This window comes from Solenopsis invicta, chromosome 1, assembly GCF_016802725.1.
Source record: "Solenopsis invicta isolate M01_SB chromosome 1, UNIL_Sinv_3.0, whole genome shotgun sequence".
Lineage (NCBI taxonomy): Eukaryota > Metazoa > Arthropoda > Insecta > Hymenoptera > Formicidae > Solenopsis > Solenopsis invicta.
In genome coordinates, this window is record NC_052664.1 from 8848150 (window position 1) to 8866451 (window position 18302).

The following is an 18302-nucleotide window of genomic DNA, read 5'->3' on the forward strand; positions in this document are numbered from 1 at the left end:
CCCTATTAATAAATATTTTGACCTGTATCTCAGTAAGTTTACTGACACACATTCATATGAACTTTTTTCATGTTTTAGTGTCGAGAGCTCGGCCCAATAAAATTTACCTTATTTCAGTTACATCCTGTATATACATAAATATATTCAGTTTCGCTCTACTTGTATACGATCTAATTGAAAAGTTCTTTATTATTTTGCGATCTTTCATAGCAATAGTTCATGAGTTATTAATTTATAAAGATTATCGAATTCCCCCATCAAATATAAGCGCGCCAAAAGATACGACCGCCCAGTGGTCATCGTTGCTAACTTGCTAAGTGCACAGAATTTTTGGAGATGTGCTTCATGCGTCGCTTCTGCATAACTAATGCCGGTTATAAGCAACTCCCGCGATCCTAGCAATGATTTCTGCTGATGGGTAATCGTATCTCAGAATTTTGCTATCTTTATAAATTAATAACTCGTTAACTATTACAAATTAACTATTGCTAGTTTAAAAATTACAAAATGCAGTAAAAAGTACAGGCCTTTTCGACTTAGTTTAATTCGTTTTACCTCTATGCAAGTATCGTATCAGTAATTATCAGATACCTTGTATATATGTGTAGAGATTTTATTTCCACATATATTAACTACGCGACTTTCTGTACACAGGAAGGATAAAGAAAAAGAAGCTATCGTTTGCTCACACACTCTAAAAAAATTCAAGTAAATATATTTATTTTAATATCACTTTTTTGATTAAAAAAAAATATTTCTTATATTTAAAAATAAATTATTTTATATTAGGTAATATTTATTTCAATCAAGAAAATTATATTAAAATATATATTGATTTACTTGAATATGAAAACTCTTTCTGTGTACGCGTATTTTTTCTTCTTTGTCACAGTTGGTGTTCAACAATGAAAATACATTATGCGCCTTACGGGGAAATCCACGATCGCCGATATTCGCGCGGATCAATAGGCGCGGAAAGGATTACCTTTGAAGCGCAGAAGCATAAAAGGAGGGACAAGAATCAAAGGAAGATAGCAGGAATTCTCGATTAGTTTATCATAAATTCCTAAAAATAAATTTTTTTTTTTTTGACGCGACAAGGGGAAAACGTTAGCGGCTCAAATATTGAAGAAGGCTTTCTCGATATCCTTAAAAGCTTCATAATTGTCCGGCGTGACTCGTAGCACTAGAATATCGTTCCGGGTCGACGTTCTTAACTGTAGGGGAGAAATGTAAAGTGTATTCAACCCTATGTTAACAGACAGTTTACTTTTTTCTAATATTGTCGTTTAAAACTTTGGCGTTGTGAAATTAAAATAACTGAGCATCAAGGTGAAGCTTCAGCTTCAGGATGCGACATTATATCCCCACATTATTCATATTCATTATTCATTTAAAGTAGAAAAATCTATTTTATCATTAAAAAAGTTTTATCGATTTTCTGTATGTATTCGTTGAACAATAAAAAGAAAGTAGTTCTGTTATTTCGGAGAGGAAATTATTTCGAGCCGGAAACGTTTTGCCCTCCCAAGCGGGTACATCGGGGGAACGATATCCCAATGTATTTATTCGCTTGTACGTACGTATTTGGTCGCTTGGGTGATAATTGCGCGGACGTAATTACAAGCGTGGTTAAACGAAGCGCAAAATGACGTTTAGACCAATAGGCAGTGAGCGCGGTGCGAAACAAATATGAAAGAAGAACGTACAGCTCTTAGCCCCCGGGTATAGTTGTTCCTCCCATCTTTCCCTTCTTTTTACCCCAGCCAAGGATCTTCTTATCTCATTATCCTCTTATCTCTCGGCGTTCCGATTTCATTAATTCATTGCTCTTTTAAGTGACAGGACTAAGTCCTGTCAGCCAAGAGATAAAAAGGATACAACAGCTATCCGGTGTATTGCTATAAATTTCACTGCACTCTCACGAAAGCATTGCCTTCCGTATTTCAGCAGGCGAGAAATTTGGGAGGTAGCGCATCGGATGACGCAATAATATCCGTACCTTGAAGCTTTTATCCTCTCGACGCTGAAATTTTTATCCCGAGGCATAATAAGTTGTAATACTAAACTAATTGTTCTCTTTTTATTAACAAAGACATTAAGATGCACGCGGAAAAACGTTGAAGTATCTAAAAGTTTATTTAGATATGAAAATAATTTTACTGGATCATCAAAATATAATAATTATATTAAAAGCTCAAACATGATCAGCGATGTTACAAATAGTTTTTACATTCTAGCGATTAACTTGAGCATATAATTATTTTGATGATTTTAGAAAATTATTTTCAGATCTCTGTATCTAGTTACATTTTTATTTCATTAAAACCGTTCTTTCTACATATTAACAGACTAGAAACTCAAACAGCAAACAAAAGTAAATAAAATATTGTAAAAAAAGAAATGATATTTAATATCTGTGTCAAATTAAAAATATGCGTTCTTAGAATTGTTAATTTCATAATTTTTGGTTATCCCTGTTAGCGTTTGATAAAATATATCTCAATAAGATAATTTTATGTTTTCGTGCAAATATATAAAAATTACAATTACCACAATTCCGAGGACGGATTCTCTTTATAATTTTATAGCTCAATCAATTCTTTTGCATTCTCATTAACAGCTTTAAATAAATATGCCACTTGTAATAACGCAAATTTCTCTAGTATTCTTGCAAATGACGATGTAGATGTTTGCAACATTACAATTTCCGAAAGATGCTATTATTGACTTTGCCTAATTAATGCCACTTTTGTTTTGTTAACGTGCATCAAGTTAAGTAAAGGCTATCTTGTTACAAATAGATTGACTGAACGAATTACTGATGCACGCCATATATGCGTTATTATTATCCATTTACAAGGTAATGGTGCACGATTTATCGCAGCCTTCGAAAATGGCCTCGATATTGATTATATTGTGCTACCGCCCTTCCTCAACCCTTTAGCACTTTACGAAGATGGGACAGTGGACGATGTTTCACACGCATTTAGCAACGGCCATGCAGCAGTCAATTAGCGCATACTCAGTTGAACGTCACGCTTGTGAAACGCCGTCACGTATCTCATTCTCCCACGTTCACACGCGAAACTTTTTTTTGCGGTTTGAAGTTCGAATTAATGTAATGAAAATTCCAACGCCATGTAGACGCATTCCTTTTTTGCTTTATTCTTTTGTCACTATCGCTCAAATGTAGTTCAAGGGTTGCTACAACACTTATCAGAAAAAATTCAAATATATTCTATTAACTTTAGCTACTTTTCTTAATAAAAATTTTTTTACTATAAATAGGACTTTTGATTACAAATTTCCAAAGAAAAAGATTTATATATAATCATATATAATTATATAATAATATATATATATATATATATATATAATTATATGTGAAATTTGACTATTTATATATATGATCGATATATATATATATATATATATATATATATATAATATAATTATATGTGAAATTTGACTATTTATATATATGATCGTATATGATATATACAATTATATATATATATATGATATATACATATATATATATATATATATGAGTACATACATGTTTATATATATTCATATAGGATCATATACAATCAGATATAAGCATATATAAGGTATCTGTAATCATACAGATCATGAGTATACAGGGAAAAAAGTACCAGAACAGCAAAATATTTCAAAAACTAAGCATTTAAAAAAAAAGTGTTTTAAATAAAAATTGTAAGGTTTTAACAGATTTATTTACTAATATTATTAGTTTGACCTTGGATGGCATCGCCAAAGTCAGATTGAAATCACATTAACTGTTTTAAATGGAACACCCTATTTTTGATTCCAGAACCTAACAGTTGGTGTCAAGACCTTTCCAAAACCCTACAAGAAAGTTTACTTTCGTTGAGTACTTTCCGCATTGTGAAGCTTGAAAGCTACAGTGTACTGTAACTTTCAAGCGTCATAACTCGGAAAATATTTAATAAAAAATAACTTTTGCTTGAAATTTATAGGATTACAATGGTATCACACAATCTACACATAACATCAAAAACGCCCATTTTGCCATCCCTGGCGGCGGGGGCGGACGAAGGGGTGGGGCAAAAAAATCTTAAATGCAATGTCGGGTCGTATGAAATCAATTTCCAAATGTGGGGGCATTAAAATAAATTTCAACCGTATTCGTGATTCAAACATCAAGCAAAAACCTGGAAGAACTAAGAGCACGTGCGCTATTGATAAACGGCAGTGCTAAGGTTTTGAGAATAATTTATGTTTTGATGTGTAGATTGTGTAATACCATTATAACCCTATAAATTTCAATCAAAAGTTATTTTTCATTAAGTACTTTCCGAGCTATAACGCTTGAAAGTTACAGCACACTGTAGCTTTCTAGCCTTACAATTCAAAAAGTACTCAACGAAAATAAACTTTCTTAGGATGGAAAGGTTTTGACACCAGCTATTAGATTCTGGAATCAAAAATAGGGTGTTCTATTTAAAAAAGTTAATGTGATTTTGATCTGACCTTGGCGACGCCATCAAAGGTCAAACTGATAATATAGTAAATAGATCTTTTGACATCCTACAACTTTTATCTGAAACATTTTTTTCTAAAATGCTTAGTTTTTGAGATATTTTGTTGTTCCGGTACTTTTCCCCCACCCTGTATATAATGTCACATATAATGTTACATATATCCATATATGAGTGCATATGATCGTATATAATTATATATGATGTCATGTATAATTATATAAATGGCTTAATTCCATATATAATTATATATACTTTTATATAATTATATCATTATATGATTATATATAAACTTTTTTCCCCGGGGTAAAATCAAGACTCAAAAAAAACCAATATGTAGTAAGAGAAAAAAAAGAACGTATGTATGAAGAAAAAATTCTATGATTATTGTCTACGATATTTTTTTATAAACGTAACTTTCTTAGTGAGGGGATAGAATTTCATCATAGTATTATTCATATTATTTGATAACAAGTTATATTAGCATAATTTATTGCCTTATCATAATCTTGTCATAAAAAATCATATTAGATCCACCTCAAGAAAAATGAATGATTTTATCAATCACAAGTTTTTAATATCAAAATAGCATCCTTACGGAAAACAAGTATTGAAATCTCAGTACTTAGTAATGGCAATACTAAATTGTTCAATACTATTGGCGAGTATTCAGCAAAGTCTAAATTTTTTTGCATTTATTTATTATAATAAAATGTTTAACTATCTAAAAAATACGATGTTTCAGCAAAATCGCGAATTTTGTTTGGTTTTAGAAAAAATTAGTCATATATTTCTATTCTCTTTAATATAATACTTAAGATGCTACTATTGACTTTGCTTAATTAATGCCACTTTTGTGATGTCTACATTATGATTACTATAATACACAGTACTATACTACAATATAAAATACAGACAGTATTCGCCAATACTGATTGTGATTATTCAATACATTCATTAATACTTAACTATGTCTAATACTTAAATATTGGCCAATACCAGTCTATAATATTTAGTATTCACCAATACTCTAACTTTGTCAATATTCATCAATACTTAAGTATTCAACATTAGTGACTTTCAATACTCAGTATTATAACTTAAACACTAATAGCGTTTTTCATTGGAAAAACTAGTGCGCACTGAAAGTGCACTTGCTACAGGCAATTGGGCATTTCCGTTGGCACCGTCATCGCGCAAACCGAAACGTCCAATTGCCAGCGGCGAATGCATACTCAGTGCGCAATAGTTTTCCCAATGAAAAACGCTATAAGTATTGGAATCCCAATACTAAATATCAATACTTGTTTTTTGTAACGAGTAGTATAATCAAGTATCAATGTACATCAGTTGTATTTCTCATGACATTTGAAAATAATGATAAGCTTGATTTCATACTTATATTGTAATAGGTTTTATACAAATATTCGTATTAAAGCGCCGTTATACGATTTTAATTTTTGTTATACGATTTTAATTTATAAGAGACAAATTTGTAATCTATGACATCTTACGTAGGAAATGTTCTACATCATCATCAGAGACTAAGAATCTTTAGTAACATCCTTTCATTAAAATGGCATATTGATATTTGATGTATCCATGATTATTTCCCTTTTGCTACAAAACACCCTCAATTTTTTTAGAATCAAAGAGCCACGATGATGAGCTACATGTCTACTCGAAGCAAGAGACTTTAAAAACTACCATGTCAAACAGTTATTTGACCCTCCTGGCCAGCTTGACTGGCTCTCAAGCTACTCTCGGTGACCTATTTCTGGTATAAAGAGACTTTTGTTATACTTCTAATGTTTTGACCCGTCCTCGGACGCTGTTAGTGCAAGAGTGATACAAAACTTGTTCAAAATAGCTTTTGTAAAAAACAAATTAATATTGCGTCTAAAAATTCAAAAAATTTGAAAATAAAAAAAATATTTAAAAAATATAAAATATTTTTTCTATAATTAAAATATATTTATAGTTAAAAAATTATTTTTATTATTCAGAAAGACAAGATTTTATTCAAATTTTCAACTATGTACTCAACGAGTTTTAGCATTATGTGCTTATAAGTAAATTTTCTACTCTCATAAAAGAAAGTAATGGAATAAAAGTAAAAAAAGGAATAAAAATAAAAATTATAAAATATTTAATGAATATTTTATTTTCATTATACAATTCTTGTTATTAAATTTTATATATAGTGCAGCTTAATTTATAAAATATTCAAAATTGCTTTGAAGTTTTATAGCAAATGTGTTTCATGTGAGATCTATGAAAGCTCGCGGAAACTCACACTCATCGAAAGCTTGTGAAAGAGAAACCTTGGCTTAAGGACAAAAGGAAGAAAAGGTGAGATATTCTGCGCATTAAGAAGGATGTGAAGAGAAGAGAGGCATATTCTGCGTTAAATATAATATTGATACTTACGTCCGAGTCGGCTCCTTTGTCAGCCCCCGGACACGTAAAAGTCACGTATTCGTGACATCGCTTGTGAACAACGAAACTACAGACTGAAACACAAGCAAAAGATATCCCTAGTTTTCTTCCTCAAGAGTGCACCTTGGAGAAATAGAGCCTATCGGATCCTTCTTACCTTGGCACTGATATCCCTGTTTTCCGAAACCCCTGCAACAAAAAACCGGAATAAATTCGTCAGCGAATATCTTGCATAAGTAAAAAAATCAAACGTAGGTATATCATGAGCAACTTTTAACAATCCATATTTACGAATGTAAATAAAGATATCCGAAAGATTTTTTAAATATTTCTGATAAATTAAATAAACTAAGATATATCACAGAACAAATTTTAAAAATTATCTTAACCCTCAGCTGATATACTGGATGTACATACATTACCCGACCATTTTCACCCATTCATAATTATTCTTATGAACACGTTTGTTAGCCATAGAATTCTACCAATCATCGTGTTAATATCTATTGAGTTATTTTAAGAAAATAAAATAATATTCCACCACCCTCTTCTTTTTTCTACTTTTAACCCTCATCTGATACACTGGATCTCGTACATCCGGGCTATTTATAAAAATGCTTGGCATTGCTAAACCGTAAGGTTTGACGGGATAGAAGTCGGAAAACTCTATGACTAACAAATTTGTTGTGTTTATAAGAATTATGGTCACAAGTTTGTTAGCCATAAAGTTCTACTAATCAGATAGAAATTCATTGGATATATAAAACAAACATAATTTATTGAAAAAAAGAAAAAGGATGCGTTAATGAGATAGAAAAGAGATCCGCAGCATGCTATTAACTAATATCATAAAAGGTACTTTTATTATATTAATAAAAAATTTAAAAATTAATGACCTTCATATCTTTCAACCTTATATACTAATAAGTGCTATAAAATAAGTTTTAAACATTTTATAAAATATTAGATGATAAATTTAATTTCCACCGCTCACGTGTAGAGCTCTAGTTGCAAAAGCAATAAACTTTGGTTTATTGTTCTGAAGTTGATAGTCTTTTGAAGGTTAGACATCTGTCAAAAAATTTAGTACGTAAAGATTAGTTATTGTGAAAACAAAAATATTTCTTAATCAATTTAAAATATATCGTAATAAGTAATTTTTTCGACATGTACCTCTTGACTACTTGATCTGAAGAAAATTGTAGCTAAAGTGTTAATTAATTTTTAAAACTTATGATAAACAAGCTCTATTAGTAAGACCATATAAAAATTAGTTTAAACGATTCAGAAAAGATGATTTTAATGTGAAAGATGGTCAGAGATGGACAGTCAAAAAAGTTTGAGGACGTCGAATTACAAGCATTATTGGATGAAAATCCAACTCAAACACTCGAAGAAGTGTATAAAGTGCGAAAAAGGCCATTATCGACGCCAATAATCGACGCAAAATGATTCTTCTGTATGACAACATGCAATTACATGTTGCAAGAACAGTGGAAAAACACTGTTGAAGCTCGAATGGGAAGTTCTTTCGCATTTAACCTATTCTCCAAACTTGGCTCCACCGGATAATCATCTTTTATGCAAAGGAAGCATGTTTTTCGCGATATTGCGGGACAGTTGGTACCATGGTCGTAAATAGGCAGTCAATGAGGTGGGGAATATTGCCATCCGTGGACGGCAAAATGGACAAAATCAATATTCTCGTACGGTTCCGCGTGCGCACTTTTGTCACATGACTCCGCGCATTTTGACTCCCAGCATGCGCTAAGCGTAGAGTCGAATGCATGAACAAAGATAGAGCTCTCATAACCTGTAATCGGAACAGTCACAGGAAAACGTTACGCGTCAAAGTGTTCGAAAAAAGAAAAAGAGGAATTGATGCAATGCACGCGTCGACATTTTGCCAAAAATCTCACGCAACGAATACGACACGACGTACTCGGCGTTTATAGAGTATAAAAAGCAGCACAAAACGACGGCGACAACGCAGAACGTCTTGTGCACATATTTCAAAGAGTTGAGTAATAGTCGTAAGTAAAGGAGTGGGAACGTTTCGCGAACGCGGCGCGTGGCGTGTGTGTGGTAGCGCGTGATTGCGGAGAGGTTAGCCGGGCGCACGCACGTGCTCGGCTTACGTACGGTGGTCGGGTGTTTGGATCGGAGTGTTGGCGTGCGGTGGAGTGTATCGTTACAAATTTCAGAGTTCATTAACATCAGAAATAGTGGTGTTATCAAAAATAGTGGTTTTATTAGAAATAGTTTTGTTTGAGTCGGGAGGCTTTGCCTCCTCCCCGAACCCCCCTTCCTGACCAGGGAGTTTTGCCTCCCTGGACCCCCAGTAGGAGGCTTCGTCCCCTGCATCCCTGACTGGAGGCTTCACCCCCTCCCCCCCCCTCCCCGCAACGTAATTAGAGATGTTGCAATACTCTTCTGCGGTGTGACGCGAAAAAGCGTACTTTCTTTGCATAAAATACCGTATGCATCGTGGAGCCGAGCGCGTTCTCAACTTCGGACGCTGTTTTCAGTACTCGGCTACGCTGCGCGCGCGAAGCGCGCCTCGCGCGCGCAGCTACCCCTCGTACTGAAAACATTGTCCTCAATCAAGAACGGCAAGACTCGGTTCCGAGGTACATAATGTACTATTCTAATCAATACAAAATGGGCTCGCTAATACACACTTCTCCAATTACAAATAAGTCCGAAAATGGATGGATGAATGGCTTACTTCGAAAAACAACTCGTTTTATCGTACTGGAATCCAACTCTTGTCAGAAAGGTGGAGAAAAGTAATAAAAAACAATGGAAAATATTTTGACTAATGTATGAGTTAATATTTTTATCGAAATAATTTTGTAAAATAAAGATAGTGGGAACTGAGATTAACACTTAACACACGTTCGTTGCACAAAAAGAATAATTCTTTTCTAAAGAATTTTGTTGGCAAAGAAATAATTTCAAAAAATAATTTTTTAAAGTGATTTTTTTGCTGTATTAGTAAGTATTATGCAAAGTCTACAATGCGGTCGTCGCAAGAGCGGTCGTAATGAAAGTGGTCCATGATCCTTTCCCGTACATAATATAATTTTATGTTGGTTTTTTATACATCACATATTAAATTCAATTTCATTATTTGAAAGTCGCATTCAGGGTCTTCAAGCTGGACTAAAGTTAAAAAATTAATGTCTAACACATTTCTCAAAATACGTAAAGAGTATACACCTATAAAAATTTCTAGTACCTGCAAAATTGAAATAGTTTTTACAAAAACGTAGTGAATACTAATGACCAGTAACCATCCTACAATGTCTAAAGAGATTGAACAAAATAATTTTAATGATTGCTTCTAGAATTCAACGCAAACTCTATGAGACTATATCTGATAATACCTCACCATCCCGTACATATAGTATATCTCATGACTACCTTTTGGCATTATCAATTATCATACAATAAGAGAACCTTAAAGAAAATTACGGTTATAGATACAGTATATATATAATAAATCAAAGTAATACATCAGTTAAGTATATGCCTTTCAAATTTACTAACTCTTAGAATGAAAAAGGATACATCTTTACAGTGCAATGAAAAAGAACATCTCATTAGTCCAATCATATAGGTATCTCAAGTTTAACAACTTTTTCGTCTATTTAAAGTAGTTCATAAATTCTCTAAAAACTCATGAACATTTTAGTAATATAAACTTTCCAATTTATAGAAAAATAGATGTTCCTATTTCTTTTTAAAGAATAAAATAAAATGTATAATAATTTAATTACTTGTAAAATTTCAAGCAATTTCCGTGGATAGAAATAGGAGTACCTATGATTGAGCTTTAAGGGTTAATAAAAAATAAAGTGAAATAATATACTCAGATTATAAAACAAAATTTGGCACAGTTATAGAACATGATGTAATTTTCGTTTCGCAAATTCTCGATAAAACGGTAATTATACGGGTGAGCGATTTATGTTCCAATGAAGAGTTCGCGTGATCATCGTCGGCTTTGCCAAAATAATTTCAACGTCACCTGAGTGACTCAAATTAAATGCGGTTGTTAATACGTAACGTGATATTTATATCGTCGCGTACATTAATGAGATTATTAGTAATGGTTGATTTTATTTTTGCATTCTGCGACACAATTTTTAGATTCATATTTTTTGGAAAGTGCAATAAAATTAATCCAAATATCATTCTCGTGGATTACACAGATAATAATTTAAATATATTATTAGTAATAAAGTGTAACTATTATAATTATCAATATAATTGTCAATTTCACAATTTTATCCTAAAATGTAAATTTAGTTAATTTTACGAGAACAAAGAGAGAGAGAGAGAAAGAATTGAAACTTTGCATAAAGTATTAAAGAACTTAAATCCAAAAATTATATACTTATATATTTAGAAATATTATTTTTTGTTGTATAAACCTGAATAAGCTTGGAGAGAAAAAGGACAAGTTGTGTAATTAATATACCTTGTATTTTTTTCTACATCTTTTACAGCCTTTTCCTTTTCAGTTGAACTCTTCGATTATTTTAATATCTTAATCGACTGAGCTTTTGCTCAGTCAATTAAGATATTAATAGTTACATTGCTCAGTGGTGTAAGTAATCCATTTCTGTCACTACCATCGGCTTCGTTAATTAACGCAAGCATCCTTTTACGTAAATACGGTTACTAAGAGTTAAGCTCTTTTAAAATTTAGTAGCACATTTACCGCGTCGAAGTATCTGGAATGGACAATAAAATAAAGAAAGCAGTGATGCTGAAAGGTTTGCAAGAATCTACGAATGAGAATTCTTTTCGTTCTATATGATGGATTCTCTAATCTACGTCGCAGGACAAAGCTTCTATAGCTGATGACAATCAACGATTAACACTCATCGCGAAACTTCGGCAAAAGATTTCTCGAAATGGCAATTTTATCGTTCCGAAGACTCTTTTTCTTTCTATTCTTCTAAGTAGGCTACTTCTGCATAGTTTCTCGGTGCTAAAAGAAATCACATCTTTCTTGAGAATTACTAATTACGAAGACTTGATCTTTCTGTGAATCTTGGAAACAGTTACCCCATCACGCAGGAAACAGAATTTTAATAGTACTTCACATTCTCTCCAATTCCTCCTGATTACTTCGACGTTCGTCCGGAATTTCATTTTCTTCAATGATTTTGCACGATTCCAACGTGCATAATTATCGAGATTTTAACTTATCGGAGCAGTTGAAACAAATCATTTTGAAATTGGATATAATGATAATTCAAATAGACAAGTTAAACGAAGCTTGTTAAGTATCACATCGTCTGAAATCATTTTTATGTCTGGAAAGATTTCAGTATCTTTTGTGCCAAGTCAAGTAACACAAAATTCTGTAGAGTTCCTTCAAATTATTTATGATGCACGAAATAAGCGTAAAGGACTTTCGATCAATTTTTTATCATTTTATTTTCGGCATTCACAGTCCGCAGTTTTCACATTCTCTATTCTTTCATAATCAATTTATTATAATAAATTTGAATATAACTTTATGTATTTCTTCATGCACAAATATTATCATTTAGCTTTAAGATTTAAGTAAAACTGTTGCAAAAATTTTGTTATGGTATTTATTAAAATGGTATTTTACTATAATCGCATATTTTTTCAGACAGTTGATACAGAGTAGGTAGAGTTTACCTCAGACGCGTAATATCAACTTCATACAATCTGTATCGTACATATTTTCTGTAACATAGTGTGCACCTACGGCATGTATAGTGCGCGTAAATATTTACAATGTCAAGTAGACGCGTTAGTCACCTGCCACCTGCAATTCTTCCAATTTTCGCTTGAAAAGCTCTATGTGTAGACGAATTATGTCGCAGTCTGCATGTCGCTACGTCGAATATTACGTACTTCGACTTAATAACATTATTAATTAAATTCTCATTATCCATCAAATTAATAGTCATTTTATTATTAAATGATATTTATATGCAAAGTATTCTAAAAGAATCAAAAAAGTATTGGAATATATCACTCATTTAGTACAACAAACCCGTTGGTAAATATTATTTTTTAGTTGTTTGAAAAAAAATCTAATATTCTCTTTATATGTACAAAATGTAATATTTTTAGCCAAGATTTAAAAGCCCAGAATCTAGAAGGTAATAAAGGCAGATTAAAATTCACTCTTTTTCAAAATTCCCATTTAATTAAGAAAGCATCAAAACAAGAATCTATTTTGAAAAAGAAGAGAGAATGTAGTGAATTTTTTATGGAAAAACAAAAATAGAGAAATTATATTTATTCCATTGTAAAGGTCATACTTTTCAATATTTGACTTTAAAATTGTATCTAAAAAAAAAATAACATAAAATGGCGTCGTTATTCAAATTTTCCTAAATCATGTTTTCAAAAACGAATAATCATTAAGGTGAGAATCCTAATTATATAGAGACTTTAATGGTTAAGAAATGAATAACAAAAGAAAATATTTAACAAGTTACTCTTTATTTTGTTCGTATTATCAAAATCAGGTTTACTTTAAAAAAATCAGGTACAAATAATTTTTGATTAATTTATGTAGCTAATAATAATGCAATATTGCAATTTTATAAAGGAAAAGATGGTATTATGGGCCGTGTAAATATTATAATAATTATCAAATCATTTTATTAATACCTGCTGTTATTTAGTAGCTTTATTGGCTAATATGCCAATAAAAAATAGTTGACAATTGTTATAAAACATTTTCGCTTTTGAGCACTTTAAAACGTTTTCAAGGTACCTTTTAGGATTTCATTACACATATTTAAATTTAAACGTATCACACAAATGTATGTGCACTTGAATATTTTTCTTATTATTTAAGTTTTTATTTGGCTATATACGTTTTAAATTATACAAAGTTATTCAATATCATAGCACTTCGTTAAAATAAACGTAGACGCGTACTGGAAATATTAGAAATCTTGAGATTTTCATATCAAAATATTTCTTCGATAAATCGATTGTCACTCTGGAGTGCTACGAATCGAAAACGGGATATCATTTTATCTATTATTTATCGAATATTAAATAAGAATAATATGTATTCAGCTGTATCTACATATATCCGAACGATGTTTCTGCACACAATTCTGCAGAATCTAACCTATAATTTACGTGATAAATAAAATATTGCAAAATGCTTACATTTACACATAATTTTCCTATTGTCGACACTATAAATCTATTCCAAGCAGAACAAAAGTCATCACATTAAAATGACGTCAAAATAACTGCAAAATGATTATTAAAATTCATTTTTTGATTAGACACAATTTAACGACATTTTGATTTTATTGTTACTCGTTCTGCTCGAGCATAAACATTACGGCAAAAAACCCAAAAGTTTCCAGATCAGAACGGGGTAATACGAGAAAGTTATTTTACGGCCTTAGAATGAAATTCGTAAAAGCTTTCCTGTGAATTGATATTTCTTGTTTTGGTTCAAAGTTTCCAAATTTGAATCAAAATATTAAAATTACGAATATACAGAAGTGATTCTATTTATGAACGATTTTTATTGACTAATTTTCGCTTGCAGAAATATTTGAACTGCAAAAAAACAAAGAACTGTAAACCATAACGGATGATAATGGGCCGTAAAATGTGTTGAAAGTAAGCATATTTTCATTGAAAAAGAATAAATTCATGCCTTGAGTATCAGCATCTCGAAGATGCTTTTTTTTATAATTGGGATATGTTATTAATGTGATGAACTAGGTATTGACATATTAGCGCTTCTACGTAATAGCAGGCAACTAAAATAATGATTCCAAGTAATTACTAGTAATTCATCACCTGATAACGGAGATTATATGATTGCTCACACTATACTTACACGACTAATAATACCACTTTCTCCTCTGTATGTTTATAAAAGAAAGTCCATTGTAGAATATTTTACATTTTATATACATACAAATTTTCAATTATTATAACCGATATTTAAAAAAAAATCTATTAAGGTTCCTAAATTATATCATCACACATACACACACACACACACACACACACACACGCGCGCGCGCGCGCACGCACCACACGCACGCGCGCGCATATGACCTAGTTTTATTATAACAAACGATATTAATGTAAGACCAATAAATGATAATAAATGATATAAAGCTAAATCTCATATAAATAAAATATGTTAATTACAAAAATAAATTAGAGCCAATTTTATTTTGGCGTCTTTATCTGTTTATGATTTTTTATTATTTATTGACTGTTAAATATTTGATCAGTTTTCAATAAATTATTAATAAAATTAACATTAGGTAATAATTCCTTACATTCGAATTATTTTAATTCATAAATTTGATGTTTTTAAAAGCGATACAATTTAGATAACTCAGAGGTATAACATGATTATCAGTGTCCTACATTGTACCTTTTACTGCATGTGGAAAAACTTATAATAAAGAACAATATTAAAAAAAGGCCGTTTTTGCTCATTGATGGAAACGTAAGTAATATTTGGCAATTCTCTCCATTACTTACTGATTGTGAGTTGAAAGTTAGTTCAGTTTTTTAAACGTATTCAGAGTTACTCAATTAAATGCCTTAAACAAATAATAAAATAGAGTCTTTGCACACGTCATCAACGTTCATCAATGTTCTCTCTTCATTCTCGTCATGTTATAATTGGAACTACGATGTAATAAAATTACATTGCTAATCTGAGTTAGTTAACCCTCAAGTTATCCATAGAGTGCGCACGAAATTAAAACCAGATACATTTCGTGATGAGAAATTTGTATTAAATCAACCTTCCCACGTTTAGTAAACTGTGAATCATCACGCGTTCGTTATTTGCTCAATTCCACACTTGCATGCAAGTGTCCCATGCACACATGAATGCAATTAACGGCCAGGAGAATAATTATTCGTTCGTACGTTAAACTAGAAGCCTGTAATTACGCGAACAAGCAGTGATTTGAAAATGTTTGATCGAGGAACGATTGGCAAATGTGATAAATTAAATCGGCTTAAATAGAGCATTGTCGAATATCAATAAAATATTTAAAAAAAAATAGACTTTTTTCTCAAGCAAACGCTTTCCATATCGTAAATATTCATCCCATGTCCGTAATCTTCGTTATCATACGTACATACAATTTCTATTACGGAATTAAACTAATTAAATTTTTAGAGAGCTTTTTTTGTAGTGTGTAAAAAAAATATTGTTTCTGTTTTCATGGTCTGATTACAACGATGTATTTTACGCGACATATATATCTACATCTTTTCTCATTAATCTCGATCATAAACACCGTGTTACGATATTGTCTAACTTGTCTTATCTAATGTATACATTAAACACAAGCAATACGTGCGACTCTACGTGTGTCTCTCGACTTTTATACGTATTTAATCCTGAATGTCACCTCGTGGAATTTGATTATGCAATAATACTGAAAAATGATATACGTTCCATTCTTGAGAAGAAAAAATAGAATACTCGTTTCCAGCGGTGATTAAAAGTGAATTTCAACGCCGATCGTTGTTTATATATTCTAACGGGTGAGGACTCTATACTGGACTGCAAGCCGATTAAATCAGCTTCAACGAGCAAATCAATATTTCAAGGTTTCACCGAGTACTCGCGCCGATCATTGGAAGTGCATTTCGACGGCTAGGTATATGACAGGCCTCTCAATTAAATCGTATCACAGTTCGCGAATCAAATCGATAAATATAGTCAATTTGAAAGAAAGTCGTGCTTCATAAATTTATAATCGTATGCGAAGTTTGTTTGCATTTTCTGCATTGATTTCTTTCAAGGATGACATATGATTTTTTTTTTAAAGCGGATGTTGTCTTGAAATTAAACTTACGTTCGTATTATCAATAGTTTTTTTTCGTATTTAATTGAGAGGGGGGAGCCGTATGTGCACTCTTTTTTTATATTTTTTTAAGATTACATGTACGCGATTCGAAAATTTATATTTTATTTGGCATTATAAAAGAATGTCATTCAATATAAACGATATCCTAATATGACTGGAAAATGTAACAAATTTAAATTGAAACAATGGCCATATCGAAAACAGATCTTAGTGCTCAAAATAATTTCTTTGTGCAGTTTTGGGATAGGGAGGATGCTTGTAGGCATCAAAATTATTAAATTAATTAGCAATTTAATTTGTAATATTACATTTCTAGTTCTACTTTTGTTAGTTGCTTAGATTTGAAGTTTGGCAAACTTGCGGCACGCAGTTGAGGAAAATTTGTAATTGTTTATAAATTCACCTAGAAAATTATTATAGGGAATTAGATCTGTTTTCGACCAATATGACTATTCTTTAAATGTATAAAAATGTTATTCAAACTATTATATTCAAAAAGTCTAAAGACAATTTTCATTGTCATAATAATCATAAATTATCTTTTACTGTAAGTACAATTAATTACAGGTACTCAAACTTACAGATATTAATAATAGGTAAAATTTGGAAATGTTAAACATACAAGTGAGAAGACTTGTGTCGATCACAGTGGATCTTATTGTTAGTGCTGTATAATAATTTTTACAATCTCCAATTTATACGAACTGCGCGCCGCATATTACACATAACAATTTTTCTTAAAGCACCTTGATATATAAATAAACATTTTAAAAATTCTTTATATTTTAAGACAAGAAAACACGTACACACACATACACATATAATGTGTGCAACACAATTAATTAAGTGACGTAAAGAAACCATGTACTTTTCCAAAAATTATGTTACTTTCAATTTGCAATTATTTACTTTTTTTGAAATATATAAATTTGTGCCCAAAACAGCTATGTGTTTTTGGCACAAATTTATTTATCTCGTTATTCTGTGCATAAATGTATTAAAGTATGGTTCTCAAAAATAATAGTTTGTTTCATAATTCAAAATATACAGAAAATATACACTAATCTGTCTTAGGATTGTCAAAATTTAAAACAATTTATTAAGAAGCATATAAGCTTGGTCAGGTGTTGTTACTATTATTACTTATATTATTATACAAAATCATTTTGTACACAATTTCAAACGTTTTGACCCGCCGTAGAGTCCTCAGTGAATTAATAGTAGTAGTAAACTTTATTGTTCCCCGTAGGGTTCCAATTTTACAAATCAGATTAGATGTATTGTATATATTTTAATTGCAACGGAAAATTTGTTAATTCACTGAGAGTCCTTAGTGAATTAACAAATTTTCCATTGCAATTAAAATATATACAATACAATAATATCTTTGCCCGATATTTTGTGAAAAAATCAATTTACATCTCAGTCCGTAATTAAGTATATTATA

At 31.1% G+C, this 18302-nt stretch overlaps 1 protein-coding gene across 3 annotated transcripts in view; it reads right to left on the reverse strand.

Moving 5' to 3' along the window:
* The window catches only part of LOC105198587 (protein kinase C, brain isozyme), a 129640-nt gene that overhangs the window by 53754 nt on the left and 57584 nt on the right, over window positions 1-18302 (reverse strand). For 2 of the 3 annotated variants that reach the window (XM_039452634.1, XM_039452631.1), the window contains exons 2-3: window positions 7126-7157; window positions 6960-7042 (exon numbers count right to left, since the gene is read on the reverse strand). In XM_039452634.1, coding sequence (XP_039308568.1) covers window positions 6960-7042; window positions 7126-7157 — 115 coding nt within the window. Of the gene's footprint in view, window positions 1-2002; window positions 2027-6959; window positions 7043-7125; window positions 7158-18302 lie in introns of all 3 variants that reach the window. The other variant, XM_039452630.1, reaches the window with a different exon arrangement.